The sequence below is a fragment of the Ambystoma mexicanum genome, chromosome 5q (assembly GCF_040938575.1).
Source record: "Ambystoma mexicanum isolate Mex_15411 chromosome 5q, UKY_AmexF1_1, whole genome shotgun sequence".
Taxonomy (NCBI): domain Eukaryota; kingdom Metazoa; phylum Chordata; class Amphibia; order Caudata; family Ambystomatidae; genus Ambystoma; species Ambystoma mexicanum.
In genome coordinates, this window is record NC_090933.1 from 1,089,090,224 (window position 1) to 1,089,114,691 (window position 24,468).

At 46.7% G+C, this 24,468-nt stretch overlaps 1 protein-coding gene across 1 annotated transcript in view; it reads right to left on the reverse strand.

The window, feature by feature from the left end:
* LOC138498349 (transient receptor potential channel pyrexia-like) overlaps positions 1-24,468 on the reverse strand; it is a 738,095-nt gene that overhangs the window by 699,594 nt on the left and 14,033 nt on the right. The window contains exons 4-5 of the mRNA XM_069622140.1: positions 19,596-19,757; positions 7,243-7,352 (exon numbers count right to left, since the gene is read on the reverse strand). Of these exons, the coding sequence (XP_069478241.1) occupies positions 7,243-7,352; positions 19,596-19,757 (272 nt within the window). The remainder of the gene's footprint in view (positions 1-7,242; positions 7,353-19,595; positions 19,758-24,468) is intronic.

Sequence of the window (24,468 nt, forward strand, 5' to 3'; positions counted from 1 at the left end):
GCAGCATCAAAGGGTAAAGCACAGAGAAAGGCTGCCTGCAGACAGAGGAAGACAGAAAGGGAAATCCTGAAAGCAGAAATCAATTAAGCACATAAATCCGAAATCCAGGGCAGAGGAACAAGAAACAGGAACTAGGAACTAGGCACAAAAGCTAGGAACAAGGGACCAGTCACAACAGGAACACTGCAACAATGACCAGCGCTGGACTGAAGTAAACTGAGGCTTTTAAAGCTGCTTAACGAGCACACCCCTCAGGTGTGCCGCCTGCTGCACCTGCAGCCACAGGTGTTGCCTATCCTCCACCCAACCTTGTCCTGCAAGGGAGGAGGTGAGGCAGTGAGCCAGGCATTCTGGGAAGCATAGTCATTAGATTAAAGTAGCATGCTGGCTGCCAAAAACCAGGAATGGATCCGGAAGGGAAGTAACTTGGAAAATAAGGTTTTAGCGTTCCCAATTCATCACAGCACTGTAGCATAAGGTTCGGAGGAAATGTCAAGTAGGGAAAAAACCCTAAAACATGCCCCCAAGTGACGGGAACGGGAGCGAAGGGAGCGAGCCGTGACACTATACCCCCTCCCACGGCCGACTCCAGGCGGCCATCACCTGCACAAAACATCTTCCTTCCATGACAGGAGCGCTTTGTCCTCGGAGGTGGCACTGACGGAAACGATGACCCGTGGGCAAAAGCAGAGGGACTGGAATGAATAGAATCAGGCCGCAGTCTAGAAGAGCCATAGGCAGGTTTTCGGTGAGGAAGAGACTCATGGGTCGAAGAAAGGCATGAAGGACTTGCAGGACCCGAAGCAGAGTTGGAAGGTCCAGGAAGCTCAGTCTCTGGGAGCGAACACTCATACATCCTTGAGAAGGAAGGCAGGCTGGTGCAACATGCTTTAGACAATGGTAGATGCTCTGGTAGCCTCCCTGCCGAGAGCGGACACACAGGAGGTGAGAAAATAGCAGGTTTCAGGAAATGTTCATGTTCAGAAAAAGAAGGTGGCGGCCGAGGTAGAGATTCGGATCTTCTCCCATCATCCATCTGGTTAAAGGCCTGTGGTTGAGGGTGACCAAGGTTCGACTGCATCTGTTCCACACCTTGGGGGCCTGGAAGTCCAATGGGTTGTACAAGGCTGGCACTCCTGGTGTCAGTCATGTAGCCACCTTGTTGCACGTGGGATAGAACCGCAGGGACGTTTGGCATACCGATAGGAGTGATAGACGCAGTACTTGGTACATCAGGCACACTCGCAGCAGGAGCAAAACAGGCACATCTTGAACTGCAGCAGTCATACCCTTCCTTTGGCTACTAGCACCCGGATGGTGCAGCAGCTGGGGGGCCGTGCCCGTCCCCTCCCTCAGGCTCATGTGGGATCCGGCAAGAAAAAAGCTGTCAAGTGGCTGATCCAAACCGGCCCCCAAATGCAAACCGTCCAGCCCGTTATCCTGGTCGGCTACTTGTTCGGTGACTGGGCCATGGCAGATGGTATCCGTCTCCCTCTCGTAACACTCCAGGCAAGTCCAACGGCCTTGCATGTAAGGCCCTCCCGAGTCGTGATCCAGCTTGATGTTTCTGAAGAGAGAGCTGGCAGAAGTCTCAGACTCACATGCTGCATATTCGGGAGGCGCTGATTCTACAGTCAAGCAGTTGGGAGAATCAACTTGTGTAAAAGGCAGGCCTTCTGGGGATCCTCCTGAAGCATAAGAAGGGCAGGCTGGACGTTCATCCGTAATAAATGGTTGCGATTCAGGAGGTAACTCTGAAGTAGGAGAATATGCAACATGATCAGACAGAGTAGACAGGTGCACCTCCGATATTCGCAGTGAGGCTGAGCAGGATACAGGTCTCTCATGAACTGAAGCCAAACTAGCAGTAGGCTCTGGGACCGAAGACAGGCACTCAGGATGTGCTACTGGAGGCTCCATGCCTGAAGGATAATCCGCTGGATGAGTCACTGTAGCCGAAAACAGGCATGCCAGAGGAAATTCTGAGGCTGAGGGCATGCAAGCTGGAGCCGTCTCATTAGCTGAAGACAAACTTGTCAAGGTCTTTGGCTCTGACCACGTACATGGTGAAGGCTCTTGAGTGACTGGCAGACATAGCAATTGTTCATTGATTGAAGACAAGTTTGACAACGATGACTGCAGAGCCGTGGACTGGATAATCGAAGAGTCAATGGTTGTAGGAGGACAGACTGAAGTCCCAGAAGTCGACAGACACATTTGTGGCTCAGGAATGGAAAGCACCTTTAGGGCGGTTGACTCCTTGGCACCAGTAACCAAAGACTGAGCTGTACCCCTGCTGTCCCTCTCCTTAGTGGATGACACAGAGTCTCTTCCTTTGTAGAAGTCAAAATCAACCAGAGGAATCACCATAGTAAAGTCTCTGTTAATCAGGATTTCGTCAAATGTCCATTCCTCTGTTTTAGCTTCTGAAAGTGGCATATTAACAATCAACAGTTCAGGAATTGCCTGCCAGGTCTTTGGTTCAGTATACTGCGGAATGAGTCCATCAAAACATGAATTCTGTACTGTCTTTGACTGTTCGTTGTGACAAGAATTGGCAGAAGGAGGAGCGAACACAGAGGTAGCATCGTTTTCCACATCAGCTTGAATGTCTACTTCAGTCTCAGCAGCTAGATCAAGGGCAGAACCTAAGCCTACAGTAGTGACTGATTCTGTGTATGCCACCATTGTGGATTGTGTTTGGGAATCAGAAGCATGTATGTGTTAAAGCTCAGAATTATGACAAACTGCTACACAGGAAATCTTAGGTAAAGGAGTGGCTTGTAAATCTTCAGCTAACGGCAATTCCTGACAAACGGTAGGACAATTGTCAGAACCTGTGCCCTGAATAAGTGCTGTGCTAGAAAAAAAGACTTTCACTCCCAATAGATTTTACATATTGACAAGTATCATGACCTACAAAAACCTCCGCACTCAGGGACTGAACAGTATTCACTTCATCAACGGATAAAGTTTGAGGTGTATTCAGAAAAGACTGTAAGGTTTTATTCTCCTCTTGTAAAGTAATGTATTCTTGTTTTAACTCCTCAAGTTCAGCTTTTAGCATGCCCCGCCTTAACTGTACATCCCTATCAGTAGGCACAGGGGAAGGCATGGTGGCATTAGGGCTGGATCCTGCCCTAGCCATCCGGATCTGCACTGATTGTACATTGCCATTCACTGCTTGCAGGTTTTGTGATCTATACTCTCTCTTACCGACTTGGTCTGGTTTCCCTTAAGCAGACTACTGACATCAGACCTCTTGGCATTTGGGACTACAGTAAGTACTTGTGCAGAGGAGTAAGCAGTAGACTGAGGGCTGAAAACAGAAGATATGCAAGGAACCCCTCCATTCTTTTTGTTTGAATCATGAAACTGTTCAATCTGAGCTAAGGCACAACCGGAATCATGGGCTTCAACAACAGACGTGCTTGTGTGTAGTAAATCTAGCAGTGTCTTGTTTTCCGCTGCTAAGGCTTGTGCGAACATAGAATCTGGATCAAAATTAAAGACAGAACTAGGATCAGGCAATGTACGATGGGCCATCCTGTGGGAAAAAAACTTTGCACGTAAATACCCATTTGTAACAAGGAGTTCATTTAAGTCAGGATCAGTGATTTGATTGTCACAGGTAAACTTAAGGGAAGCTTTCTGTACAAACTTGTTAGTGGCCTTGCTGCCTTTCTTTCTTGAACTGGCCATATTCAAACGGGAATAACGGCTGGTCATTCTGTTAAGAAAGGAAGAAGGCAATGAATATGGCAAGGGAAATGTGCACGGAATCACACAGTGAACAACTTTGAATCTAACAACGTGCATACAATACCCAAGACTCGTGTATACTAAAACCCAGGAGTGCAAATAGAATGAAACAATAATACCAATATATGAAAAGGGTTGTGGGGTAAGCACTTAGAACCTCCTTATGACTGAAAGGAAAGTTGGCAACTCCTTACCCACTATGCTATTACAGATACTGACAGCGCTAAGCCCACGTAGAGGGCAAGCAAGGACAGGATCTGTGAGCTGACACTCTGGATGATACTGAATAAGGAACTTAGAAACAGTACTCACGAGGACCGGAAAGACCACTGGAATGTCAGTAAACCCACGAACCCAGATGATCAAATAGGGAACCTGAAGGCTATAACAGCAATGGGTGGAGGAAAACTAAATACATAAGACCCTAGTCAAGGGGCAAGTAGGAATAGTGATTATAAAATGGAGAGGAAAACAAAAGGCATTCACACTGGGACTAGTTACAACAGCACCCCACACCTAATAATCAATGAGAAATAAATGCAGAAGTGCAATGGAAAACATGGAATGGATCCCAATAGAAAGTAAGGATCAGGAGCAGGGAAAATGAAATCACAAAAGGAAACCTTTCCCACCCATCCAAGGAGAAAAGGCAGGAAGCTGAATCTATAAAGGGAAAGACTAATGCATCAAGTTTTTCAGTAGCAAAGGACAGCTTCAAAGAAACCGAGAACACAGGCAAATTGGGCAGAATCAAAGGGTAAAGCACAGAGAAAGGCTGCCTGCAGACAGAGGAAGACAGAAAGGGAAATCCAGAAAGCAGAAATCAATTAAGCACATAAATTCGAAATCCAGGGCAGAGGAACAAGAAACAGGAACTAGGAACTAGGCACAAAAGCTAGGAACCAGGAACAAGGGACCAGTCACAACAGGAACACTGCAACAATGACCAGCGCTGGACTGAAGTAAACTGAGGCTTTTAAAGCTGCTTAACGAGCACACCCCTCAGGTGTGCCGCCTGCTGCACCTGCAGCCACAGGTGTTGCCTATCCTCCACCCAACCTTGTCCTGCAAGGGAGGAGGTGAGGCAGTGAGCCAGGCATTCTGGGAAGCATAGTCATTAGATTAAAGTAGCATGCTGGCTGCCAAAAACCAGGAATGGATCCGGAAGGGAAGTAACTTGGAAAATAAGGTTTTAGCGTTCCCAATTCATCACAGCACTGTAGCATAAGGTTCGGAGGAAATGTCCAGTAGGGAAAAAACCCTCAAACATACCCCCAAGTGACGGGAACGGGAGCGAAGGGAGCGAGCTGTGACAATGGGGACATGTGCAATTAAAGGAAAAACAGTGTACTATTCAATGTTGCAGAGTAGATAATGTGTAATTGTATAGCTACCAGCATAATGGCAATTTCTATGCACCATTTGTGTACAATATTCTCTTCATCCTGTACATGATTGAATATTTTATAATGTCCTTGTTTAATAGCTATATGTTGATTTACTGTCAGTTTTTTTTACTATGAATTAATCAATATGCTATAATCACAGAATTGCTTAGACTGATCCATGGCCCATGTTTAAGCACTTAAAAATTAATATTTAAAGTAACTGTCTCGTGAGACACCACTTGTGATAGATTTATTAGCAAAATAGACACGCCACGGTTGAAGACTATGCAAGCAGTTCTGTTTTGTATCTTAAATATTATGCAATAGGTATCAGGTTATCATGGTAGGCTAAAGCACACCGGAATGGAGGGTTGCCCTTATCTATGCCATAGGTTTAAATGCATTCTAAACCTTCCAGCTATCACCTCTTTCGTTTTCTGTATTGTGTACATGGGCTCGATAAACTGGGGCATATATGAAATCATGTTTCCACTCAACGCACTTTTCAGTCATTTTTCAAAGATGTGGACGAAGATAATGGAGTCTCAGGAAGTGTAATATTGATAATGAAGCTAAATGTCCCCTGCTCACCTAGCAGTCCTCTTGTAGAAGACAGCCCCTCATGAAAAAAGCAGTATTTCACCTACGGTGAAGGCAAATTCAGCTGAAATCAATGAGGTCTGGATAATCAGCTGTTGTTGCTGGCCTTAAGTTCCCACAGCCACAATTGAAGTTCAACGCAGTGCTCTTAAATGTGTCATTTTCAATCAATATCAGACCTTACAACCAATATCGATGAGTGGAGAAATGCCTACTTACTTTTAATAAGAGCACACTTGGGGCTCTATTCATGGAATTATTTGGCACACAAGTTCCCTATTTCCTGCACAAACTGTATGCAAAATGTTCTTTGTCGATTCATGGAATCGAATGTGTGCCGTTGAGTGCCTTCGGAAGACACCACGCAGAGCGTGGGCATGGCTTGCACAGAGGGCTGGTAACTGGCGAAACTCAGAAAATGAGGAAGAACATGCGAAAAACTGGGCGTTACGAGGGACGACCCACAGGCAGTCCCTTGCATGCCCACGTTTGAGCCAAACGACACGTATTCATGGAATCCCCCCGCAGCCTCTCGACATAGAAATGGCCACACAAGCCGCTTGATCACAACGCCACCCAAAGGCAGGTGTAACAACACTTGTGCATAGGATTTGTAATGTGGAGGTGGGTTTGCATGTCGGATTTAGGGGTACTTGTACTCAACCGGGGTTCTGATCGAACTTAAAGGTGCGTGTATGCAGTGTAGCTAGGTGCAGGAATGGTTTGTAGGGCTTTGCACACAGATTTTCTGAGTTTAAACTGAGTCACAAATTTTTAAATGCATATTGTTGGGCTGCCGCAACAGGTGCGGGTGACCCTGCGCAGGGTCCCCGAGATGTAGGCCTGCTTGCGGGGGACCCCACGCACCGTTTGATGGGTGCATGTATTCGTGTCTGGGGGAGCACGCAGAGGTAGCTGTTCTGGTTGTTTATGCTTTGCGCTGGGCGTGTCAAAGGCGTTCGGGTGCCACTTGCGGATATGATTACTTTGCTCAGCGAATTCCATGAATACGTAGGGCGTGCATTTGTTATTCTGCGCGCAGTGTCCTTCACGGCAGGAGGCCCTTGCAGGATTTCTGTGCACATTTCCATGTATCGACCCCTTGGTGTTTGCTTCCTATATATTATAATTCTTTCTACTCTCTTACATTTGGATTCAACTAGTTAAGGAATGGATTGTAAAGCGTGTTGTTGCTTTTGGTCTACACTGCATTCTAGAAATAACAAAAATAGGAACAGAATGAAACATATTTTCCAGGTTACAAGTTGTCCTAGTAGTAGGCTATCATTTGAAGTATTAACAATAAGATTTTCTTTTTTTTTTTTTTTTTTCAAGATATATGGTTTGGAAGTTATTCAGCCTCTATGATTGAATAGAATATGCAAGTGATACGCTGGTTATGTTTAAATAATGATTTATCGAAATATGTGATTAACAAATATGTGTTAATTTTCCAGCTAAACATTTTCTCCCAAAGCGTAATTGCACTTACTACTGGTGGCATGTTTACTACTAGGAGTGTCAGGCAGGATAATCCAGTGTGGTCGTGAACGCTAGCATCTGCCTTGACATTCAGAAGGAGGCGAGCCGATTCACTGCGATCTGTGAAAGCAAGAAAGACAAGAATGTCCATAAGTGTGCAAATCCGCTGGTGCAAGCAAGCACTTCCTGCTATATCCCTCTCTGGCCTTAAACTGCGATGTGGTTTAATACACACAGAGGTCCTGATGCACAAGCAAGCTACTATAAGTTATTGCGATTTACCCTTGACTTAAACCTGGAGAGGGCAATTACATTCACAAAGACGTGACTGTGAGTACCTCTGATTTACTCCAAACGCACTCCTAGTGAGTGTGCAGTAGATCTCAGGGTGCAGTTTCAAAGAAGGTGGTTTCAGTGTGCCAAAACATTCTACAAGCATAAAAAGGACTGACTAGCCCTCCCCACCAGCAGCACTGCATGTAAATGGACTCTGAGCCACGCTGCGCACCCGTTTCTAACAGAGAACCCAAGACAGATTTCTGCGCTCTTTCCCACTTCTCTGCCTACTGCTATCAGAGATCCTATTTGCTTTCCATCTTCACAGTTCTTTGTCAGTTCTGCTGTGTCTGTTCCTTAACCTCTGGCATTGCTGCAGGCATCCTTCCAGACCATTGTGCTTTGCCGGCCAAACCATTACAAAAAGGAGAAAGACCATATGCAAATCAGGCTTGGTCTCCCCTCGGCAGGGCCAGCCCGGCCCAAACTGCTTAGTAACAACCCTCCTGCACCAAACCACAATCACCCCCAGGCATGTTTCAGCCTCTTTGGATATCACCATTGAGGTCCAGTTTGGGTCGTCAGGTCCAGCAGGCCCCGGGACCATGTCTGGGCACCGGTCCCACTTGGGTTGAATAAAGCTAAACACAAGGAGTGATGGCTGAAAGCTTTGAAACTATTAATCTCTGGCATTGCTCTGAGTAACCCTACAGCAAATCGTGATTTCCCTTCAAGAAAGCTTAAAATGTCGAGAACCTGGATTCCATGTGAACCGACTTAGAATGTCATCTTCCATAAGTGAAATCACTGAGTGCATTTATATTTGGTAGTAAGAAGATGTGTTATCCCAACACTTGGACATGAGAGAAAAGCTCAAAACATATAGATTTGGAGAAAACCCACAGTAAGACTGTTTCACTATCACTGTAAATCACATACAATAAACGCGTTTATACTATGATGCACACTGTCTTCCCTCCTCTATGCAACTAGAATCCCACAACCAGTGTGTATGCAACGTTTTGCCTGCAAAAAACATTCTTTTATATATTAGGGTTCAACCGTTGCACACACAACGTGTTCTTTCATGCTGACTAGAAGAATACACTGGTATAAAAATGCAAACAAACGAAAGCTGAATCTTTCAAAATTCACCATTGCCCATTATTCATAATACTTCACTGGCCCCACATTGTCATTTCACACCATTACTCCATCTATACTAAACAGTCATCTGTCTCCCATTTGGAGCCTTTTCATGGGTATTCGTAGCATTGGAGTAGCAGTCCATGCAACTGTATTACTTCTCAGAGCTGTTAGATAACCCAGCAAATAAGCTCTAAAACAAATAGAACATTGCTTGCAACACATCCATTCAAAGTGACAAGGTAGCGAAATATGAGAAGGAAGCACCTGTCATACATCAGCATTCAGACAGCACGAATCGCAAAATCAAATGGCATCACCAGACAGCCAAGGGACTCCAAAGTCCACTCTGACGAGGGGCCCCAATGCCTGTGCAAATATAGCCAAAACACGGGTTTATATGTATCCCTCTTTAAAATGTCACCCAACTCTCTAGCATTCATTTTGCACCCATAAGTAGCAATAAAGCACAAGTGTACAGTGAGATGAAGCTAAAAAGGGCAAAGAAACCTATTAATGCCAAAGAGTCCAAACTATCCGGAGAAGCAAATCTTTAGTATACAGTAGGCATAACGTCCCTTTGCCGTTGTCACGCCATAACGGCTTCATACTTCTGTGCGCATGTTCCAGCAGAGCAGTTGACCTTACTCTGGATTCTGCGACTTTACCTGGAAGGCTTTCTTTGCTGTCTGGACTTCAAAAGGACCTTCCCTCTCAGAGCACGTGGTGTATGCACAGTGTTTTGGTGTTCTGCTGTGGAGGTCGGTGTCCACCAAGCTGCCATGTTCCGCTACCTTGTGACAGTGAGATCGTGAGGAGCGACGGTATTTGAAACTGCTTCTCTGCTTTGAACGGTGAGCTTTCCCCAATATTGCTCTAGAGTGTGGGTCTTTTAACATGGGCAGTCCGGCACTGCTTGCACCCCACCTGTCAAGAGACATAACATCCCACTGTAGCCCCCCTCAGCTAAATAACTGAGGCCAGACCAGCTTTCCTCATGTGTGCCATAACAAGGCTGCACTTTATTTATACACAGTTCACACTATCACTTTATTACAATCCCAGACGATCGGCAGCACTTTTCTGTTTACGCCTTCCTTGGCTTCCCCCTTTTCACCTTTCTCTGTTCCTTCATTTATTCCCAGTCAGCTCTCTTTTACTTATCCATTCCTTTCCAGCCTACTTCGGCCACCACTCCCCGAACCTCCCATAGCCTTGGTCTGGGCAACACACATTGGCCAGCGCCGCTGATGGGATGCATGAAGTACTATTATGCTTTCTTCTTCCACCAGCCCGAGCTAGAAGCCTGTGACCACGGGGGCTGCCCCTCCTCTTTATAACGTGCACCCCCCGCCGTGTTTTGCTACCAGAGTGCCAGTGACCCTTGGTCCTTTTAAACCTCCCTCAGGAGGTTAGTTTCAGCCCTGTTCGAGTGCCTGAGTTACTGCCACAGCAAAAAGGGGTTTCCGCTCCTTTGCCACCCCCAATGCTGCCGAATACTGGCCTACTATTCACACCCTTGCCCTCTCGTGGCATCCTCCAAGTTCAGCAAAAACAGGTATCAGCCCCTATCCGACAGGTGGATCCCGTCCATCTCATAATACAAGGTCACTCCTAGAATTGAGTCTGTGCCCGATTGCTAAGAAACCAGCACCCTTGCAAAATGTTGACATTGCCACGCTTAGCTTCTTTCTGGATTATCCAACAGCTCACACAGCCACCCTCACTGATCCTCCAGCTCAGGGCGAACCACATTCATAGCTGACGCTGTTGGTCCACCATTATGCTTTGACAGTTTATTCTAAAGCATACTTAGGTCTCCCTTCCCTGACCTCCTTGAGCCTCCAGCTCAGGGTGACTCACATTGACAGTCCACGCTGTCGGCCGCGTAGTGAGCCGTTATGCTTCTACCGTTTATTCTGCAGCATACTTACATCTCACTTCCCTGACCTCACTGTGCCTCCAGCTCAGGGAGAATCACATTGACAGCCACTGCTGCGGGGTGCGCCGTTATGCAACCTCCCATCTCTCTTTTGTAAAAGACTCCTAATACAAGGGGGGCAAAGTTTAAAGTTGCAATCTACTAGCCAACCTTCCACTAGTCACTTGCCACCTCAATTCTATCTATTTAGACAGCACATCAATTCTTATACGCCCAGAGAAAAATATCCTTCGCCACTGGCTATTTGCCAGTGCATATTTTTGCCTCTGTTAACACTGTTTCACATTCAATGCTGTGCTTAATGCCATCTTGCTAGTGCAATTCTAACCCTTAGCTGATCACTACTTCTCACCACCTAGTGCACCCTGTAAGGAACTCATGGTGGCAATAGTAAAGACAGACACAAGTGATCACAGTTCCAGGGTGTTTATTAAACTGCAAAAGTGGGTGAGATAAACGTGTAACCTAAATCTAAATCTAAAATGGGAGCAAGCTTCGACCATCAAATCAAAATAAGGCAGTCCCAGTGTCAAATAAAAGGGCCTATGCTAAGAAAAACCTATTACCACTCCTTACTCTAATTACAAAAAGAGAGTGGGATAGGATTCATAAGAAAGAAAGAAGTGTTCACAAATAATGTGTCAGGATGCAGTAGTCAGGGTCTCCCTTCCCTACGTTTTGAATACGGGATAAGGTGGAACCTCAGAGCACAGCACACTTCTCGAGCTTCCCCAGCATGGGATGAAAGTTCCGCTCTCAACCTCCAAGAACATCGATGGTCAAGTCTCTTTTCCTGAAAAAATTCTCTTGCCTTCGAAGGTTTGAAATTAACAAACTAAAAAGTTCATTTTATACTGACACGGCCATTGTTATTGGATCCAGTTCCTGGGGGTGGACCAGTGAAGGAGGGTCAACTGGAAGGGGGCACCTTGGGAAGTGGGAGTGGGACACCGACGAGTGAGATGCAGTATCTTCCTTCAACACCTTTTCCTCTCCTACCACGTAGGACATTCCAAACCCCCCCCCTTTTTTCCACACAAACACTTCTGTACAACATGAAAGACAACGGACTAACACCGGGGCCGTTTACCTGATATGCCCCAATACCAGAGTCAGGCAAAGTCAGGTAATAGACCAGAATCACGCACACTTGACAGGCCTTTCCCTTTCCCACACGGATAAAAGGTGGAGCACAAAAGCACAATACGAATAAGGCAGACCACTAGACATGAAGGCTAACTCAACACAGCAGTTCAAGACGAGGTGAAAGATGGCAAATACCGAGAGGGTGACAAGGAGAGAAGTGATCTTGCCCTTTCCGGTCCAGGCCTTTGAAACCTCTGCAGATGGAAACATAAGACCGCAAACAAAGGCCAGCATGTGTTGCAGCAGATGTCTACGGTACATGAGACCCTCCTCCACTGATAGCCAAGCCGGGGAGAGACGCTTGTCTCAGTGGTACCAACCTTGACTCCAAAGACAAGCAGTTCATCACTGCCAGTGAGTCGAGGGGAGTGTCGATAAGAAACAGAACCGTGTTGAAGGAAAAGAAGAAAAGCACAAGAGGGGATAAACCAACAGAGGAGGCCGGCACCATGTGGGTGCTGCGGCAGGATTACTTTGGGCAATTAACCAATTGTAACGCTCACCTGGCTCCCACGGATGCGCTGACCTGGTCTGGATTGCTGTGACCTCTTCAAGCGTGATGCGCAGGATTCGAAACACCGACTGAACTGGACCCCCAAATCTGGCTTGTTTGGCCCGTAGAAAAATCTTTCTGTAGGTGGAGAAAGGGGATTAACTGTCTGCAGAGTATTGTGATTGCTTCCCACCTCCTCATTGCTCTTCTCTGACCACCTCCGAAATCCCCAATCAAGGCTCACCTTAATGTTTGAATGGATGAGCTCTCCATCCTGCTTCTGGTGCAGGGGCGCGTATTTGACCAGTTACTTCACTGGTTTCGGAAGGCGAAATGCCGTAAGTATGCAGTTTAAAAAGTTCCAGAGTAGAGTCTTCTCTTTGTTTGCTTTTCTTAACCTGCGATCTGTCCTTATTTTCAGGTGCAGAGTGGAAGTGATGCTTCGAGGGATATTGCCGGAGATAAACTCAGGTGAGTTTGTGATAAAATGATCCCCTTAAATGTCTTTGAATCCCTCTAGTAATGTCTTTCTTTTTTCCCCTTAGGGGCCGGGGTGCGGTACCAGGCCAAGAAGTGGCACCGACCCGAAATGAGGAGTGGTTCCGTCAAATATGGCCAGGTAAGTCTTGTGACGGAAAATCAGGCTTTCCTCATTTGTTCCTCCTGCTCACCTTTTGTCTCTTCTTCTCCCCTGCAGGTGCAGAGATGTGGCGGAATGCCCAGAAGGTCGCGGTGGATAGTGAAGAGCCCACGAGGCAGGTGAGTGATGCGCGGCGCTGCAAAAAGTAGCGCGATGCTTTTAAAGAATGTCTATCTTCAGGATCGCTGGCGTGATGGTTCCGGACACAGGTAGGAAGTTAGATTAAGTTATTGGTTTTCACCTTTTCTCTTCCCTTCCTTCCCTTCAGGTATCCCAAGATCGAGGCGGGCGTGGCTGGAGGCAAGATGCAGGAGCAGGCACGGTGAGCGTTCAGCTGCTAGATGCAGAGCAACGCGAAGCACGTGTGGCAGTCCGGGCGTGGTTTAAATAGCCTTGGAAGAAGTTCCAGGTAAGTATTCTTCCACGGTCCCCACCCAAGTAAAATAGTTCCTTTGATAAAATAGTCCCTCCTAAGCCTCATTTGGCTTGAGGCTTCATGCAGCATGGTCTGCGCCAGGTAAGTGCACCAAACACCCTCTTTTATGAGCCTGGCGCCTATGGCGCCAGGACTGATGTCCAACATGAGCCTGGTGCCAAAGGCGCCAGGACAAAGTCCAAAGAGCCCCTATTAGGGGCAGCTGGGCTTTTACCCGAGGGCATGATGCCTGCTCCCGGGGGTGCTGGGCCTGTCCTGGTGCTCCGGGGGTAGGCATCATTACACCAATGGTCGGAAGACTACCAAAACCAGAAGGCCTTAGGAAGAGGTGAAGATAGGTCGAAGTGGTCATACAGGGTTCTTGTGAAATCCTCTGTACTGTCAAAAGTCTTTGACCGGCAGATGATTACAAAAACGAAGGGAAGTGAATCCCACATGGTGAAGAGTTAATACATGAACTCTATATCGGAAAAGTCAGCGAGAGTGAACCCTGTAGAGGGAAACCGATAACGAGAGGAAAGGCTCGAAAGCCTGTTTAAAAAGACATTGGGCCTCATTACGACCCTGGCGGTAAGGGGTTTACGCCAGCGTTAGCTGCGCCGACCCCTTACCGCCAACTACGAGTTCCCAGAGCGCCATGGTCACTTTTCCACCCGCTTTTTGCGGGCGTAAAAATCCATGGCGCTATGGGACCTCGGTGTTAATTACGCCACCGTAGTGTACGGTGGCGTAATTAACACCTTCCCCACTCCCATTGAGCCCTATGGGGCCAAAATGGGAATGGGGAAGGGTAAATGGGTCAATGGGGACTTACCGCCCCGCCAACCTCGGAATGGGGCGGTAAATCCGCCATCCGCCATGGCGTAAAGGGACTTTGCGCCATGGCGGAAAAGTCCGCCGATGGCGGAAAAAATCCGCCAGGGTCGTAATGAGGGCCATTAAGTTTTGTGACGCGAGAAGTATTGCAAGACAAGGGAAAGGGAAGCGCCCCCCTTATCATTTGGGATCCGAGCCTGGCCGAGGGAGACCCAGGGGTGGAAAACTATCACCCAAAGTTCACCGAGAAGGGAACTGTCTTGTGAATTTGTTGAATATAATTACTAAGGGGTTTGCGCCCAGAAGAGGGGGACCCAGGGATTAAGCCATCACCCAAAGTATATGTGAAGTAAAACTTTGAGTTTGTTTGCTGGATACATCAGGCCTCAAACGCAAGAGACACTTTTTAATACAAAAACTTTACTATCGAATGAACCTGATAGTTGGAACTGAACTGTCAGCTCGTGCAGAGAAAGCTTGAGCATGTACTGTGCTAGCTGGAATGGAACTGTCGGTTCGTGCTGACAAAGCTTGAGCGTGTGCTGTGCTCCAAAGTCCCACCTTGTCCATCTAGGGTGGATAGATAGTTGGCTGTTCCGAGTTTATCAATTAGGTCCGATTACCTTTGGGTGTTCCTTTTACTATTCATGGTTCTTCCGAGAATACATTGGGAAATGAATATATATAAATAATGTTATGTAGATAAGGAAGGAATTAAGTCAAAGTTATCTATATCTCTGAGAACCAGACAGGCTAGTATGTTGGCATGGGTGGTTGATGGATTCTCCTTTCACTCTTTCAAAAGATTTATGTGGATTATGTCGACTTTCTGTTTTCTGTCCGGTTGGGCTATTTTATATGTACAGGTTCCCGTTCGTTCTATTATTTTATAAGGTCCGTGCAACTTAGAGAGAAGTTTGTTTATCATACATATACTCAACTTCTTGTCACCTGACGTTGCAACCGACTGGATTACATCACAATCCTGGAAGTGAATGTTGATGAGTCCTAGGCAGGATGCGGTATGGTAACTCATCAGGCATCGCCCTTTCGTTGGGCTTCGGACTACGTGAATAACCTGGCTACTGTATATTCATTGTATATGAGTTGCCGCTTGAAGTGCCCGATGGAGTGGAGGGGAGGGCTGTGCCCCACTGGAAGATCCATGAGCTGGTTTTGGCCAGCATCGGTCGTTCGAGGATTTGCAGTAACTCTTGCTCCCCCATAATGTTGTCGGTGGCACCAGAGTCAACCAGGAAGCAGAATTGTCTATCGCCAATGTGGATGGCTATCCTGGGCACTTCTCTTGCTTCCCTGTCATCTAGGATGAGGTTGACGTACTCATCTTGGAAGTATTGATTGTAGTCGTCTCCTCCGTAGGGGCGTTCAAATTGTTGTTGTATGTTGTGAACCTGATACATTTGCAGGGTTCCGTCATATTCATCCTCGAGGTGTGGGCCCTGGTCATAGGGTTCATAGTCTTGGGAATATTCTTCAGGGTGGTGCTCTTCCACAGCCTTTACGTACTGCCTTGGTCCTTGTTGGTAGGGTCTCATCTGGAATGCAGGGTTTTGAGGAGTGTTTATTCTGCTTTGTGGTATTGGAGACATTTGTGGAGTGGGAAAAGGCCTACCTTCCCTGCAAACAGACTGAAAGTGTCCTTCTCTGCCGCAGTTGCAGCATTTTTGCAAGAGCGTGGCGCATATCCCCGAGTGCGGGAATGCCATCCCGCAGTGGAAGCACTGTCTCTGTGGAATGGCATGGTGCTCCTGACACCAGATCATCTGTTTATGGGTTGGACCGCTGCAATGAGCTCACTTCTGTTTTGCTTAGTGCTGGGGCCGCCTGCCATCGATTCTTGCCAATTCGCTTACTTCATCTATTGAGACTGTTTTCTTTAGTAGTTGATTGTTCAGGGTTTGGGCTTCGTACAGTGAGAAGGCGTGGAATTGGCAGTGTGCACCTTTTACTCTCAGGCGGGTGATGTACTCATTTATTGTCTCTTTCACTCTTTGTATGCACTGATTGAACATGTAGCGGTCGTAGTCGCGATTGGGTTCAATCACGAGTTTCCTTTTTAGGGCAGCTATTAGCAAAGTGAAGTCTGGTTGTTCCTCTTGGGGAATGGTCCTGACGCGCATCTTGATTTCACTACAAACAATGATAATAAACATATTTTGTAGATTTGTTGATTATTCTTCACCTGCTGCCTTTATAAAGTTGTTAAAGTCATCTAACCATTCAACCCACCTCAGGCCTTTGTCTGTTTGTGGGGTCATGGAGAACGGGGGCGGCATGCGCCATGCTGTGGATGTGGACCTGGTAGGGGGAGGCAGGGCATTGAGTCACTCATTGTGGCAGGTGTGGCTGTTGGGGTGTTTGCTGATTTGCTGGCATGGTGGTAGTGGTGGCGCTGTCACTGGGGAGCCATGGGAACCCTGGGAGACACTTGGCATGTGGGGTGTGTCTCTCTTCACTCTGAGTTGTGCTGTTCTCTGCGTCTTGTATGGGTAGGGCATGCTGCAGGGTGGCACCTGGTTGCTTTGGGCTTTGTCCCACTGTAGTGTAGATTCCCTTGGTTGAGGATCATCTTTGTGGTGGCTGGATCACCTGTGGTGAGTGGAGGAGGAGGCACAACTTGTTGTGGGCCGCAGCGGCCTGTATGAGGAGGCACTGCTTGATGTTGTGGGGCGGAGCGGCCTGTATGGGGAGATACAGGGCAGGGCGTGCTTAGCGTGGTGTTTTGCCCCCTGGCTTGCTTTCCATTAAGACTATGTTGTCTTTTATTTTTTTTGTCTTTCTCTTGTTTGTTTTTTTATTCTTTCGGAGGCTGGAACGGCGTATATGGGAAGGAGATGGCGCGTATTATTGGCGGGATCGCCGGCAGAGGGAGGAGGAGGCACCCACCTGATGGCTCTGCATGAGCTGACATGCTCCAGCACGTGTGGTGAAGGACGGCCGCTGGCGGATTGCCGCACAATGGACCGCTGCCCACTGTGTGCTCCACACACAGCAGGGAGTGTCTGGAACGTTCCCTTGACAGGACCCGGGATTGGGTGTCATGCTGTGGGATGGAGAGTGCGCGGACAGCGCAACAAGACCAGGATGCAGGACTGTGCAGCTGGCGTGGTGGACTTACCCGCCGGCTTGGATGGAAGACTCTGTCATGGGAGACCGTCCTTGTCACCAGTTGTTAGGCCGGATGGCTTAATGGAAGAAGGATGCGACACCGGAGTGAAATTGGAACGTCTGCTTTATTCGGATTACAACTGCAAACTGACTCTCCTGCTCCCAATCCTCCCATATCCCACACCATCCTCCCACATGGTCTCCCTCTGCTTGCCTCTTAAGGGGGCAACATCTGGTAACAATAAGTATGCTTTATAGACAGCTGGATGAAACCTTGTGACACGTTCCTTTTTTCCCTTCTTTCATTTTTTCCTTTATCACCAGATGCCTGCATCATCTCCACTACTGGCGTGTTGGTAAGAGGATGGCCTGTTTGGATGATTTAAAGTTGGTTCAGCCGTTTTTTAATAACACAGGTAACAAGCTCTTTACGATAACAGAAGACTTTTTGATTATAGAAAGGCACACATTTAAACTATATTTTGATGTATGTATTTTTCTCTCGTGGCAGAAAGCGTGCAGCTGAAGAGAGATTTTATGTACTTTTGTGGATATGTTTGGGTTCGATATTTTGACACGAGTTGTTGACATGGACACATGTAATTGATTTTTGCTCTTTCATTGTGTTTTTCTTATTTTCATTTTATTTTGGATATTTCATTTGATATCTCATGTGCTTCTTATGACTGTATGTTTTGTTATTATGACTGTATGTTGTGTTATTATGACATGATGTGATTTGATTTATAAACAAGGTCACCCTGAAGACGGACTATGCCCGAATTGCATTGGTAGACCTGTTTTGACCCATATTAGTCCTCACCTCAATACATTTTACAGCATCTGTGTACAAATGGTTGTTTCATCTACATGTTCCTCTACTTGTTTATAAATCAAATCACATCATGTCATAATAACACAACATACAGTCATAGAGAAAAGGCGAGAAATGTGCGGCAGCAAGAATAAGCTGAGATTGTGGAAACAAATGGCGAGGCTGTCTGGCCTGGTACCAAAGCTACCAAGCCAATCCAAGATCGTTAACTATTCTTGAAGGCAGTAAACATGTAAAGCTGAATCATCCTTGTTAAGGTGCAAAGAAAGAACACCAAGCGTGCCAAGTTTTATTAATTTATGACACTTAATTCTGCAAAATTGACCCAATCGTGGTCTCCTCTCACGTAAGCCAAGGATGGAAATAGAGTTGAGTGAGGAGTCCTAGAACAATGATGGTGAAAACCTGCACTCCCATTTATTCCCAGAGACAAGAATACTATGCAAGGCCAAATTCAAAGACAATCTTCATGGCAGAAGACATGGGCGATCAGAAATGTTGGTCTAATTCGTTGGGGAGGTAAAGTCAAGTCCACTTCTTGGAACCTGGGTGTGAGCTTCCGTGCTGCTAAGTGAACCGAATGTTCCAGACATGGCACGAGCATGCCAACCAATTATAGAGGTCCGTATAACGAAGGGCCTTATAGTTTGAAGACCAATGAGAATCTGTGTATTTAATGTTTCTGAAGATGACATGTTTTAGAGGTAGGCATGAGTTATCCTCCTGACAGTAGACAGCCAATCACAATCCCAGCCCTTATAGAAAGTATACTTAGATGTTCCCCTTGAGCGTATCACAATCCCTTGTAGGTTTTTCTTATTTGCCACGTAGTATGACATCACATCTGATGTATTTGTTGCATACAGGATGTTTTTATGAGAAATGCTCTGAGAGCTTGAGCGAACGTCTGTTGATGTCCATTGTAACTCCCTGTTTTAGATAATTGTTAATAAAAGAGCACCTTTGCCATCTTCCTGAGTTGGTTCGATTATTTGGTGTCAGAGTTATTCTGCATCCCCATCCATCGCATACATGATACCCAAAGGGCCATACGCTCAAACGTCTGGAGCATGTATTGGGAGCGATGTGTACATGTTTGAGGGGTTTTATTTGTCTCATTTTAAGAATGTATAATGATTTTTTTTATCTAGTCATGAAATATTTGTATTTGAGTGACTTTGATATGAATTTCTATGTGTTATTATTGTAAATTCTATTTTTAAATGCATGTTTGATAATGGCTTAGTTGCTAATAGATGCATTGAAAAAAACATCTTCTCCAAACTCACCATGCCGAAACGCATTCAAAGCCTTCATGGAATACACATGTACAAAATGATTAATACTTTTTAAAAACATATTTGAAGTTGAACTTTTATGTTTAATCTGCAAACTAGGTTGTATGGACAAGTTTGTTCTAGCAATCATAAAGTACCTAGCATGTGAACGTTTTTAGTTAGATGAATATTCGTAAAGGTAATGTTATGTCTTTCATGTCTCTTACCCAGCTCAGCTGCCAATTGCAAGGGGGTGCGGTGCTTATAGTCCCGGGCATTGACGTCACTGTTATTTTCGAGTAACACCTTAAGGGACTCCACCGCATCATGTTTGGCTGCGTAATGTATGGGTGTTTGTTTCCGATGTGTCGTGGCAGCATTGGTTTTAGCTAAAAAAAATCAATCACACTTTTTTACATTTCATCTGCAAAAATCTGATCTAAATATTCGAAGACAAAAGCATTGGAGGGTAAAGTTAGAAAGGAAAATGGTATTCACAGAAAAAGGTGTAAATCCACACAAATTACAAATGATACAAAAAAAATGGCGCACTTAAACTCACAATTGATGTACTGACATGGAGTTATAAGTCAGACATGCAAAAATGTAATTTCACGAAACATATTTATCCACAACTCATCACTTCCTTCTCCGCCCATTTGTAAACACTTATATACACTTTCACATATCACATCCGGTACTGACTTAACATTCGTTTTTTTTAGCATACTTTGAGGTTTGTGAATGCACGTAAGATTCCACTTTTGTGGGTGTGCACCTCTTCTCCCTACAAGCACCCCATTGACACAACCACACATTCATAGCACACCTCTAGAAATATCCACTCGCGATGGCCTTGAAGGCGGGATAACTTACTCCAATAGAGACGTCATGCATATATTTTTGTTGCTGTTTTTTGTGTTAATTTATAAGCAGTTCAGTAACTTTATACTTTTTCAGAAGTAAGTTATATTTCCCACTGCGAAAAACATTGCGAATTTTCCACGTATCATATCCAAATAAACATCATGAAGTAAATTCTTTCCCATTGGCAGATATTAATAAGATAAATGCATCATTCTTTAGGTCCTGTTAGCATTAGGCAATGAACAAAACCTTTGTTTATTTTTAAATGTGTGGAATGACACCAGATGCCTGAATAAATTGGAATCTGTGATGTTGTCAGGATCACAGGATCATTAGCAGTTATGCTTAGGGGGCATCTGTTTTTTAAATTTTTATTGTATTTCTGTTATAGACTTCAGGATACCAGGTTGCAGCCAAGCACATCATCGCGACCAGTCAGTGGGGAGCAGCTGCAGCACTTACTGGAAGGATAGCTCAGGAGCAAGGCATTTGTCCTGGAAGCAAGATAACGCAGCGGAAACAGGTGCAAATCCTGACCCCGCACTTAGAAACCACTCACTGGTATTAAGTGTGTTTATAAAAGAACAATTATAATTATAAATTACTGTGCTCATTATCTGGCCAACAGGAACCAGCTACAACTCCAGTGCTTCCCAGAATCAACGGGGAAGTGCTGTGGTGAGACACTTGAAATCCGATGCTGCAAAAAGGCCTAACATATATAGCGCATATACACAATGGGCCTCATTACGACCCTGGCGGTACGGAATGAACGGTGCCGTAAAAGGTGCCGGCGCCGTTCACTCCGTACCGCCGCATTACCAGTTCCCCTCGCAGGACACGGTAAGCACGCCTGGGAAAACCAGACGTGCTTACCGGGTCCCGCGAGGGGAAGAGGGAGCAAACAACGGGCCATCTCGTAATGGCCCGTTGTTTGCTCCCTCTGCCATTCCCATTCAGCCCTATGGGGGCTGAAATGGGAATGGGGAAGGACCGTGTCCGGGTCCTTGGAGGGAGGAATTACCGGGCTTTCTGAACTCGGGATGGCCCGGTAAGTCCTCATTCCGAGGACCCGGACCCCGGCGCGATTTCGGCGGCAGCCATGCCGCCAATAGCGGCATGGTTACCGCCGAACTCGTAATGAGGGCCAATGTGTTTCAAAGCGCTTCAAGGCAAGGGAGGGAACAAGGGAAAATATAATGACATTCTTACAGGCCATGAACAGTAAGGATGTGAAATTATCTATCGTACTCGGCCTGACGACATTTCAGATAGTTCAAGAGAAAAAACATAGATAAGGAAAGGAAGGGGGAGAGTGGGAAGGAAATGGAAACAGACAGGAGACTACCGTACTAGGCCTGAGTAGAGCCGGAGAAAAACAAAAGGCGAGGGAGAGGGGTGCAGAATGGGAGGGGAGGAACAAAACATGCGACTTTCATACTAGGCCTGACGACATTTCAGATAGTGCTGGCAGGGGGAGGGGGAGGAAAATCTGTAATGGGAGGGTGGAGGAAACAGACGAGGTTGCTATCATATCATGTCCAGGGACAATTCTGATAGAGTAAGTGCATAGAAAAAAGGAAGGGGAGGAGATGGGAAAAGGGAGAATGGAAAGAAGGAGAGAACAGAGAGTAAGCAGTCAAAAAAGAGTGGAGAAGCAAGAGTGGAGAGCGAATACAATTGCAGAAGTCAGTAGTAACACATAATGTTGCAAGCCAGGATACAAGATGAAGATGGGAACAGGATAATTCAGGGCCACCATGAGTACAAGATGCAAAGGAAGTCCAGAATGTTGAGAAAGGGTGACGCACCGTGAATGAATGAAGTCCATAAAAGTCAAATCCAGCATTGGCCACAGGACAGTGATGGTGAAACCAGAATGTATCAGGACAGACTCCTGCAGAAGTAGGCTGGATGAGGTTGAGGGGGATAAGGGTAGAAGAATCAAGCAAAACAGGCAACATCTGTGTGTGACAAGGGGGGGCACAGGAGAACATCACTGGGGGACCAGAGGAGGTGGGAATGGCCTGTGGGGACAGATGGGGTAACACATGTTGGTGCATGCTTACCTGCTGTCTGAGCAGGGGGTCGGGCCCTGGGCCCTCCTGGTCCAAACAGGTGCAAACAGGAATTGCCCTTTTTCTTCGTCTGCCCTTCACTGCAGACACCCGGGCGAGAGATGCCCTTGATCTAATAGTTAAGAGAAGGAAGGAAGAGGCAGGGCTAAGGAGGTCGGCGGGCTTAGGCCAGGTGACCTAGATCCACTTGCACCTGCTCCCCATCCGCAAAGGAAAAGAGGCTGGAGGGCTCCTTAAGTAGGGAAAAAGAGTGGCAAGCAGGAAGGCACCAGGTGGCCGGGGCTTGCTGAGTGGTGAAAAAGAGCGGCAGGCAGGAAGGCACCAGGTGGGCGGGGCTTAGGCCAGGTGACCTAGATCCACTTGCACCTGCTCCCCATCCGCAAAGGAAAAGAGGCTGGAGGGCTCCTTAAGTAGGGAAAAAGAGCGGCAAGCAGGAAGGCACCAGGTGGGTGAGGCTTGCAAAGTTGGGAATTAGAGCAGCAACCAAGAAGGCACCATGTGGGTGGGGCTTAGCCAGGTGACAAAGATCCACTTGTACCTGCTCCCCATCTGCAAAGGAAAAGAGGCTGCAGAGCTCCTTAAGTAGGGAAAAAGAGCGGCAAGCAGGAAGGCAACAGGCGGCCGGGGCTTGCTGAGTGGTGAAAAAGAGCGGCAGGCAGGAAGGCACCAGGTGGGCGGGGCTTAGGCCAGGTGACCTAGATCCACTTGCACCTGCTCCCCATCCGCAAAGGAAAAGAGGCTGGAGGGCTCCTTAAGTAGGGAAAAAGAGCGGCAAGCAGGAAGGCACCAGGTGGGTGAGGCTTGCAAAGTTGGGAATTAGAGCAGCAACCAGGAAGGCACCATGTGGGTGGGGCTTAGCCAGGTGACAAAGATCCACTTGTACCTGCTCCCCATCTGCAAAGGAAAAGAGGCTGCAGAGCTCCTTAAGTAGGGAAAAAGAGCGGCAAGCAGGAAGGCAACAGGTGGGCGGGGCTTGCTATGTGGTGAAAAACCGGAACTCAGAAACAGAGAGCAGCTCGAGTGCCTTACCACTCTCATTTATCACTTGGCACATGAGCTGCCCACACCTTCACGGCATCCCCAATGCCAGGGGCTGGGAGGCAGTGCCATGGAGAGCCATAGGACTAAGCCTACAATGTGGTATGAGCCCCACCTAAAATGTGTGTCCAGCCTTCCAGGGGGGTCAGGCGAAGGGGAGTTGGCAAAGGGTGTCTCAATTGTTTTCTTGTTTGTCTGGATCTCCCTCCACACCCCAGCCCACAAAATGGCTGCCAACAGTATGAGGAACGTATTGTGAATCCCCTCCTCACCATGAAGCATCCCCACGAAACTAGGACCATTACACACTCAAAATGTCACCTAACGTCCCCCAATGATGCCTCAGAATGGAACAGTTTATTAGTTGTTTCTGGCCTAGCGATTTATTGTTAGTTGTTACTGAATGTTTACAATATTCTGAGTCACTTCTGGACTTCCTGTATATACTGTTGGTCACAACGTACCGTATAAAATATTTTAGCATGGTAGTAGCTTTACTGTATTTTCTGTTGCTCACTACCAGCATTGTAAGAATATTGTTGGCTCACTGCTGGCCTTGCTGGATTTATTTTTGGTTGCTAATGACCTTTCAATCATTTTTGGAGCTTCTACTGGCCTTATTATTATTATGCCATTTATTTAGCGCAGAGCTAGCTTTGAGAAACAACAGAGTACTTTACAGAGGTATACAAATGTACAGATGCATAATAGAATGCTTTTCAGAGGAAACAACAGAACAGATATACAGCCGGGGTAAGATGTAGAGGGGCACAGAGGAGGGGTACAGCTCTACAGGGTTGCACTGAGGAGGGGTCGGTCGGCGTTTAGTGGGTTAGTCACAGAGGGGGACGTGATGGCCCAGGTGTTGAGGAGTAGAGACCCCTTGAAGAGGTGGGTCTTGAGTTCTTTTCTGAATTGTAGGATCATGGGGGCGAGTCTGATGCTGCCAGGGAGGAAATTCCATAGTCTTGGGGCATAGGAATAGAAGTCTTGTTTTCTGGTCCTTTGCTTTTCACAGCAGCGGATTTCAAGTCTACACGTGTCCTGGCTTCTGGTGGTGCACTGTCCGCTGGAGATGCTGAGTTTTTTTGCGAGGTAGCTGGGTGACATGAGGGCG